Genomic DNA, 20,180 nt, shown 5'->3' with positions numbered 1-20,180 from the left:
ATAAACAAAAGTCAAGGATAATTCATGGACCACGTGAGTTTGCTACTCAAAAAAAACCTATTTTTATACACAGGCAACTTTATGTTGCCATCTCAAGAGTGACAAATAAGAAATGGTTGAAAATTCTAATTGCTCATGATGAAAACACAGACAAGGCTGAGAATGTTGTCTACTCTGAAGTCTTTAGAAATATATGACAATGCATTCAACATTAGGTATTGTTTAAAGCTTTCATGATTTATATATACATAAATTTTTGCTCATAAAAAGCAATTTATTCCTTAGATCACATTGTTGTGACTTTATTGCCAATCACAATGCTACATTTCATCAACATTATTTTCTTATTGCAATTTATATCATAATGTATAATTTTCTTATATTTAGCTCAATCTTACGGATCGAGTGAGAACATCAAAATCTTTAATTTTAAATATTTAAAATTTTGCCACATGAGATATCAGATATCTTATCATCAACAAGGGATTAAGACTCATATTGTTCACTTAGGTAATCTTACTCAATCACAATCATCAGAATATATGCCATCTATTTTTTTTTTCTATTATTCATATCATCAAAACATTACTCAGGGATAACAAAATAATATCAACTTCTTCACCTATCCTTTTTTTTCTTTATATAAATCGGTTCTAAGTGCTTTAGAATTTCCATATAGTTTTCTAAATCATAATGATGCTCTTCGATTTTCAACACCAAATAAAAAACTAAATACGTATTCACTTCATCTTATCATATACTGCATTTGTATTGTCTATGCATAACGCGAGTGTCTTGCTAGTATATATATATAATTTAATTTTGATGTATTATCACTGTAAAATAATTTTACACGTGCATTCAATTACGTTATACCAGCAAAAATAACTACTTTTCACATTGATTGCATAAATAATTGCTCGCATGACTGTGTAAAATATTTCACACTGTCAATACATCAAAATTAGACTCATATATATATATATATATATATATATAGAGACATTCTTTAATTAATTATTAAAATAATTAAATTTGATATAAAATTAATCAATATCTTTTATGCATACTAAATACATCTCCATACAATAATTGGTTGGTGGATGAAAAGTTTTTTAATTCATGTAACATGATTGGTTTAAAGTAAACAATAAAGAAAAATGAAATGATTTTTATATGTTTTGTTTTAATTTAAAATAATTTATTGAAATGAATATGAATAGATATAAATAGCAAAAATAATAGTACATATAAAAAGTTAGTTAAAATTTTAAAGAATTATGAAAAACTTAAAAAATATTTGGCATTTGAATAATAAATTTGCCAAAGAAATAAAATCCTCCAAAAGTTGTTTCTCTAATAAATCTTAAGAAACTGAGAGGATATAACTGTGTGATGAATAATAGTGTGGTACCCAGTTGGCTGTGGAGAGCAGAGACGATATAATAATAGTAATAATAAATGAAAAAAGCGAAAGCTGGGTGAAGAAACAAAGCAAGTTATTCTGGAATTTTTCCCTCCGAAGAAGAAGAGAAATTATGCTGCGGAAACTGGTGACGGTGCCGGGGAAGAAGAAACCGGGCACAGTGCCGGTTTATCTGAACGTGTACGATCTGACTCCCATTAACGGCTATGCCTATTGGCTTGGCCTCGGTGTCTATCACTCTGGTGTTCAAGGCAATCTCCTAACTAACCCTACCTTTGGCTTTCTTCTTTCTTCAATTTCTGTTTCCTAATTCTGTTTTTTTCTGCAAGCAGTTCATGGAATCGAATATGGTTTCGGTGCGCACGAGCACGATACGACGGGGATCTTCGAGGTTCAGCCACGGCACTGCCCTGGCTTCACTTTCAGGAAATCGATATTCATAGGAACAACGGATCTGGGCCCCAAAGATGTTAGGGCTTTCATGGAGAAGCTTGCTCACCACTACTCTGGCAACACCTACCACCTCATCTCCAAGAATTGCAACCACTTTTGCAACGATGTTTGCCTCAAGTTAACCGGAAAATCTATCCCTAGATGGGTTAATCGACTTGCTAGACTCGGTAACCAACACACAATGCTTCTTGCATTTCATTTTCTGCTCGACTCATGATAATTCAAATCCTATGTTTCTCATTCTGGATTTCAGAGATATAACTAAATGTGTTTTTTCCCATATGCTTCGGGGGGGAGTGCATTCATGGTTTCAATGTTTGCATGACCTAAAGGTCTAAAGTTCCATTTTTGTTTATCTAATAGAATGAATTTTAGCATAAGGCCAATGAAAGCTTATGTATAATATTCACGCAAAATCCAAAAGAAGTTTTTGCGCAAAGGGTTGTGTTAGAGATATAATTATTGATAAGGAAAATGGTTTATGACAATACCATTATCCAGTCCGGCAGTCCCTATAAGTTTAGGGTCGTTTTGCGGGAACTACAATCTTTCACATGTCAAAAGGGTAGTTTACCCTTCAGATTAACCTTTTCTTTCTCGTAGCTCTTACTTGAATCAACTCACTTGTTAATTGATTAATTCTCATAAATACTATGTTCTGAGATGCACTTCTTGTGTGATTCATGTTTATATGCCCTATCTCTAAAAATTAATCTAGAAATCCTGAATACATGTGAGTGAGATTTTGATCTAAGAGGGCTTGTTGAAAGGATTTAGCATTTACGATCATGTTATGATTTTTAAATTGAAGGTCTTCTCTGCAACTGTGTTCTTCCTCCGGGGCTTAACGACACCAAGGTTCGACAAGTTACATCAGAAAAGGTTCAGGAAGGAGAGAAGAAGAAGATGAGGAGTCAATCAAGCAGGTACGAGGGTTCCTCCAATCCTCCATCAGTGCCGCGAGGTTCGGCGATTAAAAGTAGTAGCCAAAGACATTGCCTTCCACCATCTTCGTCCCTGATTAGTGCTCCTTCAGGTTCAACCTTAACAGTAAAGTAAATCTATTGCAGCACTCAATTCAAAGTCTCTATGCCACCAGGTTGGGTGATTAAAAGTAGTGGCCAAAGGCATTGCCTTCCACCATCTTCATCTTTGATTAGTGCTCCTTCAGGTTCAACCTTAACAGTAAAGTAAATCTATTGCAGCACTCAATTCTTAAGTCTCTGGAATATGTAGGGCTTTTAGGAACTATGTCAAATGTGAGCAACCTAGGTTTGAACAGGGTAGGAAAATTGTTCATCTTGCTCTCCATCTTTCTGTTCTGCCATAGTGGCTATAGCTACTATGTAATGGTTGCTTTGTTTTGTCACTGTTATTTTTTAAATGCTTGCTTTCTTCAGTTCAGTGAATGAAGAGTTCCTTTATCTCTACATGTTTGTCTAAATCACTCTACAGCACGGAGAAAATCTTAGCCAGGCTTATTCTATCACTGTAATCTTTTAGGCCGTCAAATTATAATTCAAGTATTCAACCTACGCAAAAGCAGGGAATCATGATTTGTCTTTGTATTGTAAAACGCATAACATCACTTGTCTAAAGATTGAATGTGGTTAATATATTTCATAGTGGTTAACAAATGCTCTAAAAGTTTCTATAATGCTCATTTTTATTTATATTCTATATAAGTTAAATAAAAAAAAACAAAGAATTAGGGGTTGTTACTTGTGAGTCTTGTTTAAATTGTAATGCGTAAATGCTCGTATTTATCTTTGATTTGACGGGGGAATGGGGTGGGATTTTTATGTAATCAAAGAAGGCATAATATCCGAGGATGAGACTTAGAGGACCAGGTGCTCTGGCTTCCGCTTTAATTTTCATGGTAATGGGCTTTAACATTCAATTGGACAGTGGTAATCATGAGGTGTTAAAGTAGCAAGTAGAAGATTTTCAAAAATAAAAAAAAACCAAAGAGAACGCCTTATCTAATTGGTTGACTACATTAAAAAGGACTAGGCCCAACTAACTAGAATACAATAATGAATAAAAACTAGTATCCTTTATCTTCAACAGTTTTGTTGAGAAAAGAATGTTGACGGGCTAATTTTTTTAGAGATGGATAACATGTGTTATTCAGTAGCATGGATAGATTGAGAATTATTTTTAATGTAAAATGAAAATTCTGTGGGTCAGATTTTGTAGTGGAATTTTTTGGATACATAAGTCTGACAGATTTTTTTTTTAAATTATTTTCTACAATTCTGTGATACGCTCCTCATCTTCATAATACAATAACACACACTCTTTTCTAATATTAAAAATAAAAAATAAGTGTTGACTGCATATACCAAAAAAGTGTTAACCGAATTTATTATTACTTTTTCAAGAAATTTAAATTGTAATAATACTACATGAACAATTATATCTGAACAACCATTCAACAGTTTAAGATATAAAAATTTTTATATTTAAATTAATGACCAAAATATATATTTTATTTGTACAAACTTAGTTTGTTTATTAAACATTATCATTTAAAGGATTTAATTAGGAATATAGGTTGGATCTCTCTATTTCTCTCTATCCCACCAAAAAATTTCTAAAAGACTTTTACTTTGAGGGATACTACTGGCGACCCGCCGCCCAGTTTTGGCAGCAGCAGCCCTCCATTATTTCTCTTCTCAACTTCTAATACTTCTCCTCTCTTTCCTTTGCTCTTTCTTACCCCACCTACCTTCTCTATTATTTTTCTCCTCCTCCATTTTTTTTTTTGATTTTCTTGCGCTTGGTATCCGATTTTTTTAGATATGAAAAATTTTCTCCTTTTTTCTAACTCCTTCCTTTTTCCTTTCTTTCACTTTCTCTTCTCCGCTGTCTCCATTTCTGATTTTAAGTTTTTTTTTCGGTTTTTTTGTTATTGTTTTTTAATTTTTTGGTTTTCTTTAGTTTTTCCTTTTCTCCCTCCACAGTTCTTATTGTAGACTATTTTCGGATCTGAGTTTAATTTTGTGTTCCTAGTTTTAATAACCCATCTATAATATTTTTTCCATCTTTTGTAATGTTGCTATTGGTTCCCTTTATGGTTGTTGGTGGTGAGTTGATGTTATAGATCTGTTTTGTCAATTTTTAGCAAATTGATGGTGGTTCGATATCTAATGGTCTGGGAGCGAAACCTACTCTTCTTTTGCGAGTACCAGTTTTTTCAAAGTGCATCAAAGACCTTTCGATCGGATAAGAACTTAAGAAAATCTGAAAACAGTAAATAAAAACTTGAAAATAAATTGACCGAACTTGAAATGATTTGCATTAAATTTAAATAAAACAGTAAAATGCCTTCGATTAGATCAAAGGACTTTTGATATGAAAAAATAAAAGTACTGAAGTGTAAATTGGACAAGATTATTAAATGTTGCTTGAAAATAAACTTGCTTGAAAAGAAAAGTTTGCAAAAAATGTAAATGAAAAGTAAAAACAAGTGGAAGGAACCCTATAGAAAATTTACTCGAAGCAGACTCAGAAATTCGCTGGGATGTGAGTGTGCGTGAGTAATTTTTGAAGCAAAGTTCCAACCCCTGTACCTTCGAGCCTTCTTCTATTTATAAAAATTCATAACTAATCAAATTAAAGTGTAACTCCCATGTTCATTAATCCATAGGTAACTGTTCCCGCTTCTTTTGCTGGACAAAAAGTAACGTTGAAAGAAACAATCCTCGAACCTTTGATCCTTCGATCCAGCATCTCGATCAGCTCGCTATCCAATCACAACACAAATTCCTATTCGAACTTCCTTGCCATCCCCTCCAATATTATCTTTCCGTCGCAAACGCACACTTATTGGTTCTTTGAATCCTCTTCTTTTCAAAATAAATTGTTTTCAATCAACAAATTGTCCCCTAGGATTAATGTGTTATCCTTAATGTCATCTTGAGAAAAACACTTAATCCTAATATGCTCTCATCATAAAGCATTAATTAATCATAAATGAAAATTTACTCTTCTTCATTTACTCACGCTCATCTGACACGTTTCCCATTATCTTTTTAACTTCTCTCTCCACCACTTCATCTTCTCCAAGAAGTTACCTCAATTTCAAATTTTGAACTTCCTCATACGAAACGGCAAAAATAACTTTTACTTATTGAAGAAGAATTTCTTACCATCACTTCATCTTCTACACTTCTATTCAAAACTTCATCTCCTCTTTTTCTCCGAGTTCTCTGCACTACCCATCTGTTACTATACTTCACCATTACCAACCTTTTACTTTCATACACCAATGGCTTCTTCTTCAAGTCACAATGCTCCTACTGCCCGAGACAAGGGCAAAGGTCCTGTAGCTCAAGCTCAATAACCGCCGACTTTACAGGTACTCAACCAAATCAATGATGAGATCATTGAAGACCCCCATCCTCAACCTGATGATAAAAGGATTCTCATCCCGTTCACCATTGACGATGTGACATGCTATTTTATTGGCCTCATCCAAACCCTAGAGAGTGCCAATAATTTTATATCTAAAATAATAAGAAAATAAGGAAAAGATGCTCACGCATTAATAACGTCATTCTTGGAAGGAGGACCATCAACGAATTATCGGCCATCATTTGCACAAAGCTCCTTACAATGAAGTTCGTGGCCAACGATGGATCGATGGGATTGATCCGGGGAGACTTAAAAACGGTAGTTGCTTGTGACAACGCTAGCTTAACATTGAGAAAGAAATCAAACGAGGTAGCTGGAGTGTTTTTGGCAGACCTAGACGCCAGGGTTGACGAGAAACTGAGGCCTGCCAGGAACTTCCCAAGGAGACCTGGAGAAATTCCAGTAGGAGATACGGAGGATAAGTTTACGTTGGTGAACCAAAACCTCCCCCATGAATTGAAGAAACCTCTGATGGAAGTCATTAGTGAAAACAGAGGCCTTTTCTCCTGGACTCCAGCCGGCATGCTGGGGATAGACCCTAGCTTCATGTCACATCGCCTGGCTGTGAAGTCGGAGGCCCAACCCAGTCACACAGTGAAGGAGAAAAATGTTGTTGGAAAGAGTTGACGAGGTAACCAGGTAGACGAGTAGCTTATTAGAAGCCAGCTTCATTAGGAAACTTGACTACTCCACATTGATGGAGTAGTCAAGTTCCGGGGAGACTTAAAAACGGCAGTTGCTTATGACAACGCTAGCTTAACATTGAGAAAGAAATCAAACGAGGCAGCTGGAGTGTTTTTGGCAGACCTAGACGCCAAGGTTGACGAGAAACTGAGGCCTGCCAGGAACTTCCCAAGGAGACCTGGAGAAATTCCAGTAGGAGATACGGAGGATAAGTTTACGTTGGTGAACCAAAACCTCCCCCATGAATTGAAGAAACCTCTGATGGAAGTCATTAGTGCAAATAGAGGCCTTTTCTCCTGGACTCCAGCCGGCATGCTGGGGATAGACCCTAGCTTTATGTCACATCGCCTGGCTGTGAAGTCGGAGGCCCAGCCGGTCACACAGTGAAGGAGAAAAATGTTGTTGGAAAGAGTTGACGAGGTAGCCAGGTAGACGAGTAGCTTGTTAGAAGCCAGCTTCATTAGGGAACTTGACTACTCCACATGGCTTTCAAATGTGGTGCTTGTGAAAAAGGCGACTGAGAAATGGAGGATGTGTGTTGATTACTCAAATCTTAACAAGGCATGTCCCAAAAACTCATTTTCCCTTCCCAACATTGATGTTTTAGTAGATGCGGCGGCGGGATACAGATTTTTGAGCTTTATGGATGCATATTTGGGATACAACCAGATCCCGATGCACTGACTTGGCGAAGACAAAATGGCGTTTATAACGCCAGCGGGGACCTACTGTTATAAGGTCATGCTGTTTGGGCTGAAAAATGCCGGGACGACATACCAAAGATTGATGAACAAAGTCTTCAAGGATTACATCAGCAGGTCAGTAGAGGTTTACGTGGATGACATATTGGTGAAGATGGCCGAACCAGGTTGCCTAGTAACCGACCTGAGTGCCATCTTCGACTCACTCCAGAAGTACAACATGAGGCTAAACCCCCTGAAGTGCACGTTTGCGGTGGAAGCGGGAAAATTCCTTGGATTCATTATCACACAGAGAGGGGTAGAGGCGAACCCGGATAAGTGAGAATCCGTTCTTTGCATGACAAGCCATGGATGCATGAAGGACGTACAGAAATTGGCGGGGAGACTGATGGCCTTATCACGCTTTTTTGGCGCATCGGCAGCCAAAGCGCTACCTTTCTTCAACTTGATGAAGAAAGGGATGGCCTTCGAGTGGATTCCAGCCTGTGAAGAGACTTTCAATCACTTTAAGAAAATCTTGTTAGAACCACCAGTTCTTGGTAAGCCAAAAGAAGGAGAGACCTTGTAGCTATACCTGGCAGTTACAGAAGAGGCTATGGCAGCTGCCCTGGTCCGGTAAGAGAACAAGCAACAACAACCTATATACTTCATAAGTAAGGTGCTCCAGGGAGTAAAGTTGAGATATGCCAGGATAGAGAAATTAGCTTATGCCCTATTAGTCTCCTCTCGAAGGTTAAGGCAATACTTTCAAGGACACTCGTTCACTCTGCGAACCGACCAGGAAATCCGATAAATCTTGCAAAAACCTTATCTAGCCGGGCGAATGATGACTTGGGCAATAGAACTATCTCAATATGATATCATGTACTAACCTCAGCACGCAATTAGAGTACAAGCAATGGTTGATTTCTTGGTTGAAATGACTGGAGATGCTTTCGAGGTCCCGAGCACACGGTGGAAACTCAATGTAGATGGAGCTTCCAACCAAGCATTCGGAGGAGTCGAGATCATTCTAGAAAGCTCAAAAAGAATAACTTATGAGAAATATATCAAATTCAAATTCCCTGTCTCGAACAACCAAGCCAAATACAAAGCTATGATTGGTGGCTTAATCTTAGCCAAAGAGGTCGGGGTGGCAAAGTTTGAAGTTAACAGTGACTCTCAGGTCGTGACCTCACAAGTAAACAGGACATACCAAGCTCGGGACCCGTTTTTGCAAAAATATTTGGAAAGAACTAAATAGTTATGTAAGGATTTTGCGGAGGTAGTGGTCCAACATGTACCCAGAGAGAGAAATGCTAGAGCAAACCTTTTGTCAAAATTGGCGAGCACCAAGCCCAGAACAAAAAAACGATCTCTCATCCAAGGCTTGGTGAAGGAGCTGTCGGTGGTCCTCTGTTTGACCTAAGCTCAAGAAGAACCTCTTTTTTGGATCAGCCCAATACAAATTTTTCTTGAAGAAGGACAATTGCTAGAAAATGAGAAAGAAGCCAAAGTTGTGAGAAGAGAGGCCGCCAAGTACAGAGTGATACAGGGGCAGCTATACAAGAGAGGGCTCAACCAACCCTTACTGAAGTGTTTACGGACCGATCAGACGGAGTATGTCCTAAGAAGTGCATGAAGGATATTATGGACACCACATTGGGAGAAAATTCTTAGCTCGGAAGCTCATTAGAGCTGGTTACTACTGGCTCTCCATGATGGCAGATGCTCAGGAGTTCGTTAAGAAATGCAAGAAATGCTAAGAAAATGTGAACTTCCACAACACATCAGTAGAAGAGCTAAGCTCTGTTCTGGCTTCATGACCTTTCTCCTAATGGGGAGTTGACCTACTGGGTTCTTTCCCAGTGGCCCCAAGACAGGTCAAGTATCTCATTGTGGCCATTGATTATTACACGAAGTGGGTGGAGGCTGAACCATTGGGAAGCATATTATCTATAAACTGTCAAAAATTCCTTTGGAGACAAGTGATCGTCAGGTTGAGAATTCTAGAGGTCGTGGTGTCGAATAGCCAAACACAATTTTTCGACAAGAAATTTGGGGAGTTCCTGGCAGGCCTCGGAATCAAACAAAAGTTCTCCTATATGGAACACCCCCAGAGCAACGGACAAGCCGAGGCAACGAACAAGGTCATCCTCAGTGGGCTGAAGAGGCACTTGGATCACAGAATGGGCTCCTGGAAAAACGAGTTAGCCTCCATCTTGTGGTCTTACAGAACAACACCACAATCTTCTACTGGGGAGACGCCCTTCCGACTTACTTACAACGTCGATGCGGTGATCCCCCTAGAAATTGGAGAACCGAGCCCAAGGTTACTCCTCGGTGGAAGAGATGAGGCGACTGAGAAGGACCTAATAGATGAGATCAAAGAGATGGCCCACTTGTCGGATTCGGCGTTGAAGCAAAGGTTAACGTTGCATTACAATCGCATGGTGTAAAACAAGAGGTTCGAAGAAGGAGACCTGGTGCTATGACACAACGATATCGGTCCACCGACCCCAGGGGAAGGTAAGCTCTCCCCTAATTGGAAAGGACCCTACATGGTAAAAGAAGTGCACGGAAAGGGTGCCTACAAGTTAGAGCGGTTAGACGGGAAGGAGGCCACGAGGACTTGGAATACAACAAACCTTATGAGATTTTACTCATGCTTAACGACCTCCCGTCTAAACCGGTTGTCCCTCTTTTATCTCCTACTTTCATTTATCTTCATTTACTTTATTTCATCAAATCACTTGTCACATTATATATTGTTAAGGAAGGGATACTCTTTCTCCGTGCCGTCAGAGCGAGACGTCGGCAAGGGATTTTAATGAGGCCCATTATTGAAAAGTGATTATGTGTTAATTTTGAAATTTATTTTTGCTTTGATTTATTCACTCGTTATTACCAAGTTATAAGCACGGTTTCCCAGGATTGGTCACCCCGGGAACCTGAAAGCAACGATATATGGAGATCCATCAAGGTACGGTTAACGGTCAAACGAGGAGGAAACATAGTGGTAAAGTGACCAAAATAATTCAAAGATTCTAATTACAAGAGTCAAAATTGTTAAAGCGGTAGCTCAAAAGAGCACCACGTCGGCCCGACAACAACCAAAAAAGAAAAATTGTTCAACACATGCAAGTGGTATTGCATCGGCCCAATAATAAAAAGAGTTCAAAGAGAGTACAAAAAATTATAAGTGATAAAACACATCACTTCCTTGGGATGCTAACAACCTTGCCATCTTGAATCATTTTGAAGGCCCCGATAACCGAAGTGTCAAAGTCTGGAGCGAGGAGAGAGACCTGAGCCTTGATCGCCTCCTCGATAGCGGTGATAGCTTCCCAAGCATCCTTACCGATCTTCTTATTCTTCTTCTTCATGGTAGCGGCCTCTTGGCGAGCAGAGTCTGCCAACTTCACGGCCCCTGCCAGCTTCTCCTCCAGCTCTTTCACTTTACTCTCTGCTGCGACAGCCCGGTCATGGGCTTCATTGAGCTGTTTGGAGAGAGTGAGGTCTCGTTCCACGAGGCGGTTGATCTCCTCGGCAGCCTCTTTCGCTTTCTTCTCCTCTTTGGCAAGTCGGGTCTTCAAGGACTCCCCCTCGCCTTCAGGTTGGTGATATCCCACTGGGCAGCCCTATGTTTCCCTTCCAAAACCTGGCCTTGGGTCAACACGGGTTCCACCTTTCTAGCGATCACGACTATCCGGAGGAGGCTCCGGTACGTCCACCTCGCTTGGGTGGCCAGGTCTTCTTCTCGGAAGAATTTCTCAGTGCTCGGGAAGAGTTGAGAGTTGCTAAAGAATCCTACGTCGAAGTTTTTCTCCATCACCGTTAGAACTTGTCCCGAACCGGTGTCATTCCTCCTCTTCTTGGGATATAGGGTGACGATCACCTCCGCCTCGGGCTCAACCTCGATCTCATTACCCCAATTAGCTTTGCCAGCAACAGTGTCACCGGGAGTTGTTTGGGACGAAGGCTGCGACTGGGCTTCGCCCCCGCTGGCTGGATGAACCTCGGGCTCAATGGTAGGGGTTGTTGAACTGTCGTCATCATTATCATCTCCTGGAAAGAGATGAGTCATCAAACGGGTCAAAGTAGTGTGCCTAGCAACCATCCCAACTACAAAAGAAGCAAAAAGAAAAGCTAGGAAATCAGAGGTTAAACAACGTATAAAATCGGAAGCAAAACAATAATGCATAAGTCGGTAAAACAAAAAACCAATGGTGAGAGGATCTTACCTACACAATTGCGATCGAATTCTCGGTCACCCATTAAGAGATGGGGATTCATATTTTTAGAACCAAAAATCGCCTGTAAAACATCGGCGATCTGTTGGTTCTGCCGACCTAATCTATCATAGGTCATCTTTATTAAATAATTGGGATTGACACCGAAACTCCAGTAGATTAGTATCCGTCTTTCTCCTTCGAGAGTAAGCCAAAAAGGGTGGCGGCCCCGAGCTGGTCTCACCTTAAAGAAGGTTTATTTGAAACCATTGAATGAATACTCGAAGAGATCGAAGATCCGCCGATTTTGCACAGCCTAGAAGGAAAGGTACCATTTTTTATGCTTTCCTTCCCAAAAATGGTGAAATGGAAGATCGCAGTGGAGCCAAGATCCATGAGTGACCCAATGATAGAAGCAAAAAATCACAAATGAGGAAGAAGGGGAAATGGCAATAGTGGGGGTATCTGTTATGAGAAAAGTAGGAAATGCAAAAGGGATATGATTAAAGGTATGGTAACCGTCGAGGGAGGAGCGCGAAAAGCCAATGGTAAAATAGACTTTTCTCTCTGCTTTCAAATCAATCATAAAGGGCATTTAATGCCCCAGGCACGAAAACTTAAACGACGCCCTAATTAACAGGGTAGCTCACGCGCACCAGAGGTGTGAATCTCGCAAATAGAGTCACGAGCAGGGGAAGACAGTTGCACGAGAAGACACAAGTAAGGAGAACGCACCAACCACGATCCTCACGGCTTGTCACGTTGAGAGAATTGTTCTGGCCCCGTCCAATAATGGTTGGAGGTCCATTCTGCGGACTACTGACCCAACGGGTCTTGGACCCATACGAGCCAAAATGACCCACACATCACATCACCTCCTGGGAAAGACCTGGGCAGTTGATGGAAGCTTCCAGGCAGACGGGCCTAAGCAAGAGGGCCCACCTGAGTACAAGGTATAAAAAGGGAGGGACCTATCCCTCCTCCAAGGTACGTCATCTTTTACCTTAATTTGCTGCCTCATCATTCAGACGCTTACTTCAGCATCGGAGTGTCCTTGACTCCTTGCAAGTGGTCCCACCCGCTGACCTACTGACGACTGTGATAGCACTCTCCCTCGTAAAGCTTGTGCCCAGGTCCAGATACCTCACACCTCTAGTTGCTCTGGACAAGATGCTCGACCGACATCTAATCCCGACGAGCAACCGAACAGGTTATAATTTGATTAACTAAGCCACTGAAGAATTCATTAATGATGTTGATTAACTGAATTTGTTGAATTTTGATTGTTGTTGATTGTATTTGGTTTATTATAATTTGTGGATTAATGTTATATTGCTGAAAATTTTTTCTTGTGATTATAAAATTGCCTCTATTTAAAAAATGTCCCCAAATCTATCTTTGTTTTGTGTCTGATATTGAAATGATCAGATCTATGGTGGATTTGAATGCTGCGATAGCCATTAGATACAGTATTTTGGAGAGGCTAGAATTCAGTATTTGAAAATTTTGAATTTAAAAATTTGAAACGGATGAAGATGAAGATGAGTAGTTGAATTCATTGCATATGAGAGAAAGATTTAGTAATTTTGTATGATGGGAATATTGTAGGATTTAGAGTTGAATTTGTATTATAGTTGAGTTGAATTCTAAACTTGTTATTGATTATATTTTGTTGATTATAACTTGTTGATTACTGCCAGATTATTCGATTTTTTATTTTATAGTGTAATATATTGTTCATTGTTATTCTATGTTGTTGTTGTTGTTGTTGTAGTACATATGTTGTTCTAAGTTGACTATTTTATATTTTTATTTATGTGGGACTGGATTAATTGGTTCAACTTTTGATATACCGGTTGAACTGATAATGCAATTATCTAGTAGTTTGACTGGTTTGTTTATCGGTTCAATTCTAACAACTATAACTATGTTGTAGAAGACTATGTTCTTGCTAGTTCTTGTTCTATTCTTCAATTTTGTATTTAATTGTTTAGTTCTTATACTTTTTTTTGTACTAGGTAATAATCCTTTTGTACATCATACCAATTGTTCAGGTTACTATGTTTGTGTTCTTGCTGGTGCTATTTTTCAGTTTTTATTATTTTGTTGAGTTGAATCACTTCTTTGCTATATTCTTAGGTGTTATTAAACTTTTTCTTATGTTATTGATTTATTTGCCTTGTTCTTTTTGTCTAGTGCTAGTTGTTAATTTGTTAATAATTAGTTTTGTGAAGGTGTTAACATTTAATTGGTGTTTTGTTAGATGAAGATGATCTCAACAAAGTAAATTTGCAACAAGTTTTAGTAGATTTTGATGATGATGGATGATAAACTTTAATATTATCTTTGTATTTGGAAATTTGTTTTATTATTTGAGTTTTTGTTATATTTGGATGAGATTATAAAATTTTGGCAAGTTTTAGTAGATTTTGATGATGATGGATGATAAACTTTAATATTATCTTTGTATTTGGAAATTTGTTTTATTATTTGAGTTTTTGTTATATTTGGATGAGATTATAAAATTTTGGCCGATGTAATATTTTTAATTTGTATATTTTTAAAATTTACAATAGAATATAATTCATGGTTTTAAAAAATTAATTCATGATCAATTTTCTTTCGTAGTATTCTATCCCCAGGAAAAATCGAATTTTTGTTGCCTCCTTGAAAGAAAAATGTCTTGGACCACTAGACGGTGAAGGCTACTTTCCCGACCGCCGTTATACTATGTTCTTAGTATAAACAGTTTTTTTTTTTTTTTTTTTTTTTAATTGTCAATAGATTAAAATGTTTTGATTCACTCAAAAGGATCTCCTTTTTTTGTGGTTCAACCGGATTAATTGAAAATTGATTTTTTAACTGATTTAATTGAAGCCAAAAACTATCTAATATACAATTGGTGAAAAAATTGATCGGTGGTTAATTAGTGAACCTTTTGAACCGGGCGTTTTCTTTTATGATTTCCGATTTTTCAATTAAAAAAGAAAAACAGAACCGCCCCTCTGTCTCTCTCCCAAACGAAACCCTACCCTAAACTAAACCCTATCAGAGTTCAGAGGCTCAGTTGCAGCCACCTTCAAACTTCAGAGCCCCCTCTCTGTCCGAGCTCACTTCTCTTCCTCCCTCGCCGTAACTTCCCTTCCTCCCGCCCCCACCATCGCCGAAGGCAGAAACCCCCACTCTATTCACTGCGTATCTCAACTCAGTCTCTCTTCGCTGCATTCGCCGTGGCTGCTTCTTCGCTCCTGGCCGTGGGTCGTCGTTTCTCCGCTCCTCGCCGTGCGTCGTTTCTGCTTCTTTGCCTCCTCGCCAGTCTTGCTGTTGCTTCCCTGCTTCGCGTCGTGTCTCGCCATCACTGCTGGGTGGTCTCTGCTCCTCTGATTTTAGGTAACTCTGTCTCACACTCTCACCGCGAGCACACCCTGTCTCACACTCTCCGCGCTCACTCTATCATCGTCGCTCATCTCTCGCCATCTCTCCGGTAGGCCAATGCTTCTTCAGTTTCATCTCTTTTTCCAATTAATTTTTAAGATTCTGAGTTTGTGTTCTGAGTTCGGAATTGGATTATTTATTTAATTTGTTGAATGCTGATGTGATTCTGAATTCAATTTAATTTGGATTATGAGTTTGAAATTGGATTCAATTTAGTTGTTGTTGCTGATATATTTTCAGTTTAGTTTGGATTCAGAAATCGGAACCATGATGCTGATAAATCGATTAGAATCCCAAAAACTAAATATGGTTATATGCTTTGGCTCTCTTATATTTAGTAGGTTTAGGAATTTGTAATTGAATTGAACCTTGTTTTGTGTTGCGATTATGTGTTTTTTGGTTTGAGGATTTCTATCATTCAATCCTTTCTGTGATATGTAAAGTTAATAGAAATCTTTCTAAAAATACTTCTAATGATAAATTATGGATAAGTTATTATGTAAAATTAATTATAATTACCTGTTTGTATGATTATTTATAATTTTATATATTATTTTATTATAATTTGGTTTTGCTTCTTATACTAAGATTGTTGTAAATCCTTTTGGTGTTGTTTAGTGAAGAGATACTCGTTGCCACAGCCTACAAGCACTTCAAAACCCTGGTTGCTATTTTCATCATCATGGGGAAGAAGAAGTTCATCGACAAGAAGAAATCCGCAACATTCCAGCTTCTGGCTCGAGACTCATCTGACCCGTCCTTCGGCAACTCCCCCGGTGCTGACCGTGTCTTCGTCCGGGTTGACAACAACCCACTCCCAGCCGCCGATTTCATCTCCGCCAGTGACGACCATGACAACAGAAATTCCGTGTTTGACGATGCTCCCGGTGACGACGAAGGTGACGATGCTGGCGACTTTGCTTTCAGCAGCTCGACGAGCTCTATGCCGCTGGGGAGCCATGGTTTCATTGGTTCGGCGGGAACGACGCCGCTTCCGGAGGAGGTGAGAAGGGAGATTCTGGAACTAGGGTTCCCCGATGATGGGTATAATTACTTGATTCATTTGAGGGAAATCAAGAATGCTGGTGGTGGCTCTGCGTATTATCAAAACCCCAAGTTCAGGGTTGAAGACATCACTCTTGATGTAAAGGTTCGATTTTTTCATTTCGATTTTTCGGCTATTTATTTATTTATGTGAAGGTTTTTTGGTTTCAAGTTGAATGGGAAGTTGAAACTATTTTGGTTGAAACCCTAAACGCGTTTCTGGTACTATTTCTTTAGCAAAATGAACTTTTTTTGGACTGAATTTGTTGACACATTGATCATTCAGATACTACTTAACAAGAATATAATATTTTTTGGTTTAAATGGTCTGCATTCTAAACTCTTGATAGTCAAATTTGTGCTTCACTCCTACACTCCTAGGATAAATTTTCATTTTAAATAAACTTCTTTCTTATTATTATATGGGTTTTCAGTTCCACTGGAAATGAGATATTACCATGTCGGCATCCTGTCGTTTGTTATTTGTTTCTGTGAACATTGTGAGTTTCTCAATATACTGATGAAACGTCTTGGCATTACCCTTCTTTATAGACTCAACTAGGCTAAGGAATTTGGTGTTTGTGAGTGGAACCATCTTATTGCCTGAATTGTGAGTTAAATGGTGTTGATGTGGGACACTGTATTGTTTAAGAACTTATTCTTGGCCCTGATTAAACATCAAGGGATGTTTTGTTTTGTTTTGTATTGTTTTTTGGGCACCTTTTCTAAAGAGTTGGTTATGTTCTTAAATTTAGAATTCATTAGTTAGATTTTCTTTTGGTGAGTTTAGGCATATGATGCTTCAAGATTGCAAATCTCAGAAGTTGATGGTGAGCCCGAGCCAGATTCTATATACAGTGTAGCATCGAAGACTACTACTGTAAGGGTTCAGAAAGTGGTTGATCCTGAAGTAGCAGCTTTGCTCGACGATAGTGATTTATCACGGTTTGGCTCTGATGTTGAAGATTTGGAGGAAGACTTTGTTGTGAGGGCGAACCTCCACGAAGATGGTGATAATGTAGAAGAGAAGGCACATATATGTGATGGTAAGAATTTTGAAGAATCAATGACAAATGGAAACCAAAACAATGCACATGAATTGCAAGTTTCTTCACATACCAGAGTTACATATAATCTTGGGTCCTTGGGTGGAGTTGCAAATGGTGCAACTGGAGTGGGTTGTGCTGATGAGAAGGAAAGAGCTCGTCGCCTGTTGGATGAACAATTTGATTTGGTGAGTTCTGTTATTCATAATTTATACCATTCACGTGCTACAGTCTTGTTCATCTGCTGTATCTTTGGTTTCGATCATATTATTTAATGAACTTTGTTGAGTTTTGTTGTTTCTGGCTCTGAGGATGTCTTTGGTAAAATGCATCTTTTTTTCTATGATTATCATTCTTTGTATTTTCTATGTTACAGTTTGAACGCCAAGAATATGGAACTGATGACAATGATGATGACGATGATTCTTATGAACATTACGGGGCTGAAGAAGATGGATCCCTTGCTGAGAAGCTGAAGTGCTGTCTTAACAACGATATGATGGATGACCTGGAACACAATGATGACAAGTATAAGGTTCCAGCTGATATATTGAAGAATAAAGAGGGACCAAAGGTTGAGGAAGAGGATTGTGCTGCTGATGTGATTCGCCGTTGCAAGGAGTATGCCGAGGTGTATGAAGTTGAAGAAGATGGAGACAACGATGTTGTACTTGTTGAAGAAAGTAGCGATGAATCAGAAGTTTGGGATTGTGAGACAATTGTTTCAACATATTCGACTTTAGATAACCATCCTAGAAAGATAGATGCACCCGAAGTAGCCAGGAAAAAGAAGTTGGCTGGAACTGTGTCTGCAGCCATGAGTTCCTCTAGTCAATTAATATCCCTTAGAGGAAAAGAGAAACTGCCTCTAGACTTCTTGCCCGGTAATAAAAGTACTTCCGCTGAAAGGGTTAAAGGGCCGAGCACTGCAAGAATCGAGTATAAGAGAAAGCCACATGGTCTAGAGACAAAGGAGGAGAAAAAAGAACGAAAGGTGTCTTAACATGTTTTCACTAGCTCTGGTTATGCTATTTCTTGAATCTTTAATGTCTTCTTTATTCATGCCACTGAGGAGTTACACATGCTGCTGCTTAAGAGCAAAACATACATATATTCTAGTTTGATGCATATTTGTCTGCTACCACTTTGACTGGAATGGTTGGCCTGTTTATTTTTGTAGGCTGCTGTGAAGGAGGAGCGGCGAGAAGCAAGACGCATGAAAAAAGAAATGAAGGATCTTTATAGGAGTGAAGCACATCGTGCGCAGAGAGTTGCTGCCATATCTGGGCCTGCTTCTATTCATCTTTTGTAGGTTTTCAATTATAAAGATTTTGCCTGCTAGTTGCTGCTACTCATCAAATTCTCGGAAGAAATGGTTACATAATGACAATATGCAAATTTAAATTAATATCCAAAATGGTGCCATTAGCCCATTAGTTCGTGTTTCTGATATACGCTTTAAATGAGAGGTTCCAAATTCTGTGCCTCGTTCCAAATTCGTGTTTTTTTATACTTCTTATATACAAACATGAGAGAACTATAGGTCACAAGCTTTTCCCATTCCTTGTTTCGTTTATGTAATGTAACAGAGTAAGCAGCATTCTATTTTTCGTTTATCGTTTATTAGCTCTATTATATAGTATGGTGCAACGTAGCGTGAAAGCATAACACCTAACCAAGCTTTATTTGTATTAAACAGCTAACCAAGGTTTCTTTGGTAGTGAAATAAGTGGTGTTTGAGCCTCTTGTTTTATTATCGTCCTTATTGTAATTTCTAATTGAGCTTTCGGGTTCTCAACATCCCTTTTCAACTCAATGACCTGTAACCTCTACACCCCAATAAAACCGTCATAAATTCTTGTCTGTTACTCAGGTAATAAAGGGTCCAAGTCCCCGCCAAGGTACGAGTTGAATGTTATTCAGTCTAATTTATATTATACAAAACCTTTTTTCTTATTTCTTCTTTAGATATATCTATGTGGGTTCCAGGAAGCATATGACAAATCCACACACACAGTTAAAAAAAAGGTCTTCATCGTCGGCGTATATTCTCATTGAAATTTAATATTTTTATATTTTATCAAACGAGGGTGTTTCTTGGTATATTAATCTTCCGCAGTCATTGTATCTGAAATAGTGTTGCAATGCAACAAAAAGCAGCGTGTTTTGGGAGATATGCCACAAATGAAATGGTTCCTAGTTCCTACCTTGGCTTTATGTGTTTGATACATTGTATTTATTTCTCTACTTTTAAACTGTCGAAAAAGTGAAAGAATATAGCAGCAGTTTTTTCTTTAATAAAAAAAAGTAAAATTGGGTAAAGAATAAAAATTGTAATTTTTTTTTTAGAAAAATGTGTATTTATCTTTATTTTTAATTAACTTTTCTATTATAAAAAGTATAATTTTCACTTTCAATTACGGGATAGCATTATCTATTAGAAATATGTACAAGGTGATTGACTATGGCATCAATATCAATATCAAGTTATCAACAACCACGTCAAAACCACACCATTCTCCGCAATTGCCATCACCACAGTAATAACGTAAAAAATTTACCGACTCCTACTTAATTCTAATCTTCTATGAACCAGCAACACATATACAAAATATAATTTATTTAAAAGTTTTACTTTTTTTTCTTTTCCTTAAAAGTTTTAAATTGTGATGATGATAAGAACAAACGAAGTCCACAAAGATTGGTAGTCATGGTAGTTTTATCGTATGACCAAGCACTAAACTCGGTTAATTAATAATGT

General features: G+C 38.3%; 2 protein-coding genes across 2 annotated transcripts; both read left to right on the top strand.

The window, feature by feature from the left end:
- Positions 1 to 1,145: 1,145 nt before the first annotated feature.
- LOC112783553 (deSI-like protein At4g17486) lies at positions 1,146 to 3,309 on the top strand. Its single transcript, XM_025826541.2, has 3 exons — positions 1,146 to 1,677; positions 1,759 to 2,046; positions 2,691 to 3,309. The coding sequence occupies exons 1-3, from the start codon at positions 1,539 to 1,541 to the stop codon at positions 2,936 to 2,938; spliced, it is 675 nt and encodes a 224-aa protein (XP_025682326.1). The 5' UTR covers positions 1,146 to 1,538; the 3' UTR covers positions 2,939 to 3,309.
- An 11,502-nt stretch (positions 3,310 to 14,811) lies between these two features.
- Positions 14,812 to 19,054, top strand: LOC112782361 (uncharacterized). Its single transcript, XM_025824718.3, has 5 exons — positions 14,812 to 15,378; positions 15,948 to 16,479; positions 17,164 to 17,607; positions 17,796 to 18,413; positions 18,600 to 19,054. Exons 2-5 carry the CDS (start codon positions 16,012 to 16,014, stop codon positions 18,729 to 18,731), a joined length of 1,662 nt encoding a protein of 553 aa, XP_025680503.1. The 5' UTR covers positions 14,812 to 15,378; positions 15,948 to 16,011; the 3' UTR covers positions 18,732 to 19,054.
- Positions 19,055 to 20,180: the final 1,126 nt, after the last annotated feature.

This window comes from Arachis hypogaea, chromosome 20, assembly GCF_003086295.3.
Source record: "Arachis hypogaea cultivar Tifrunner chromosome 20, arahy.Tifrunner.gnm2.J5K5, whole genome shotgun sequence".
Taxonomy (NCBI): Eukaryota; Viridiplantae; Streptophyta; class Magnoliopsida; order Fabales; family Fabaceae; genus Arachis; species Arachis hypogaea.
The sequence above is the reverse complement of the archived record's forward strand: the minus strand, read 5'-3'. Positions and strand labels throughout refer to the sequence as shown.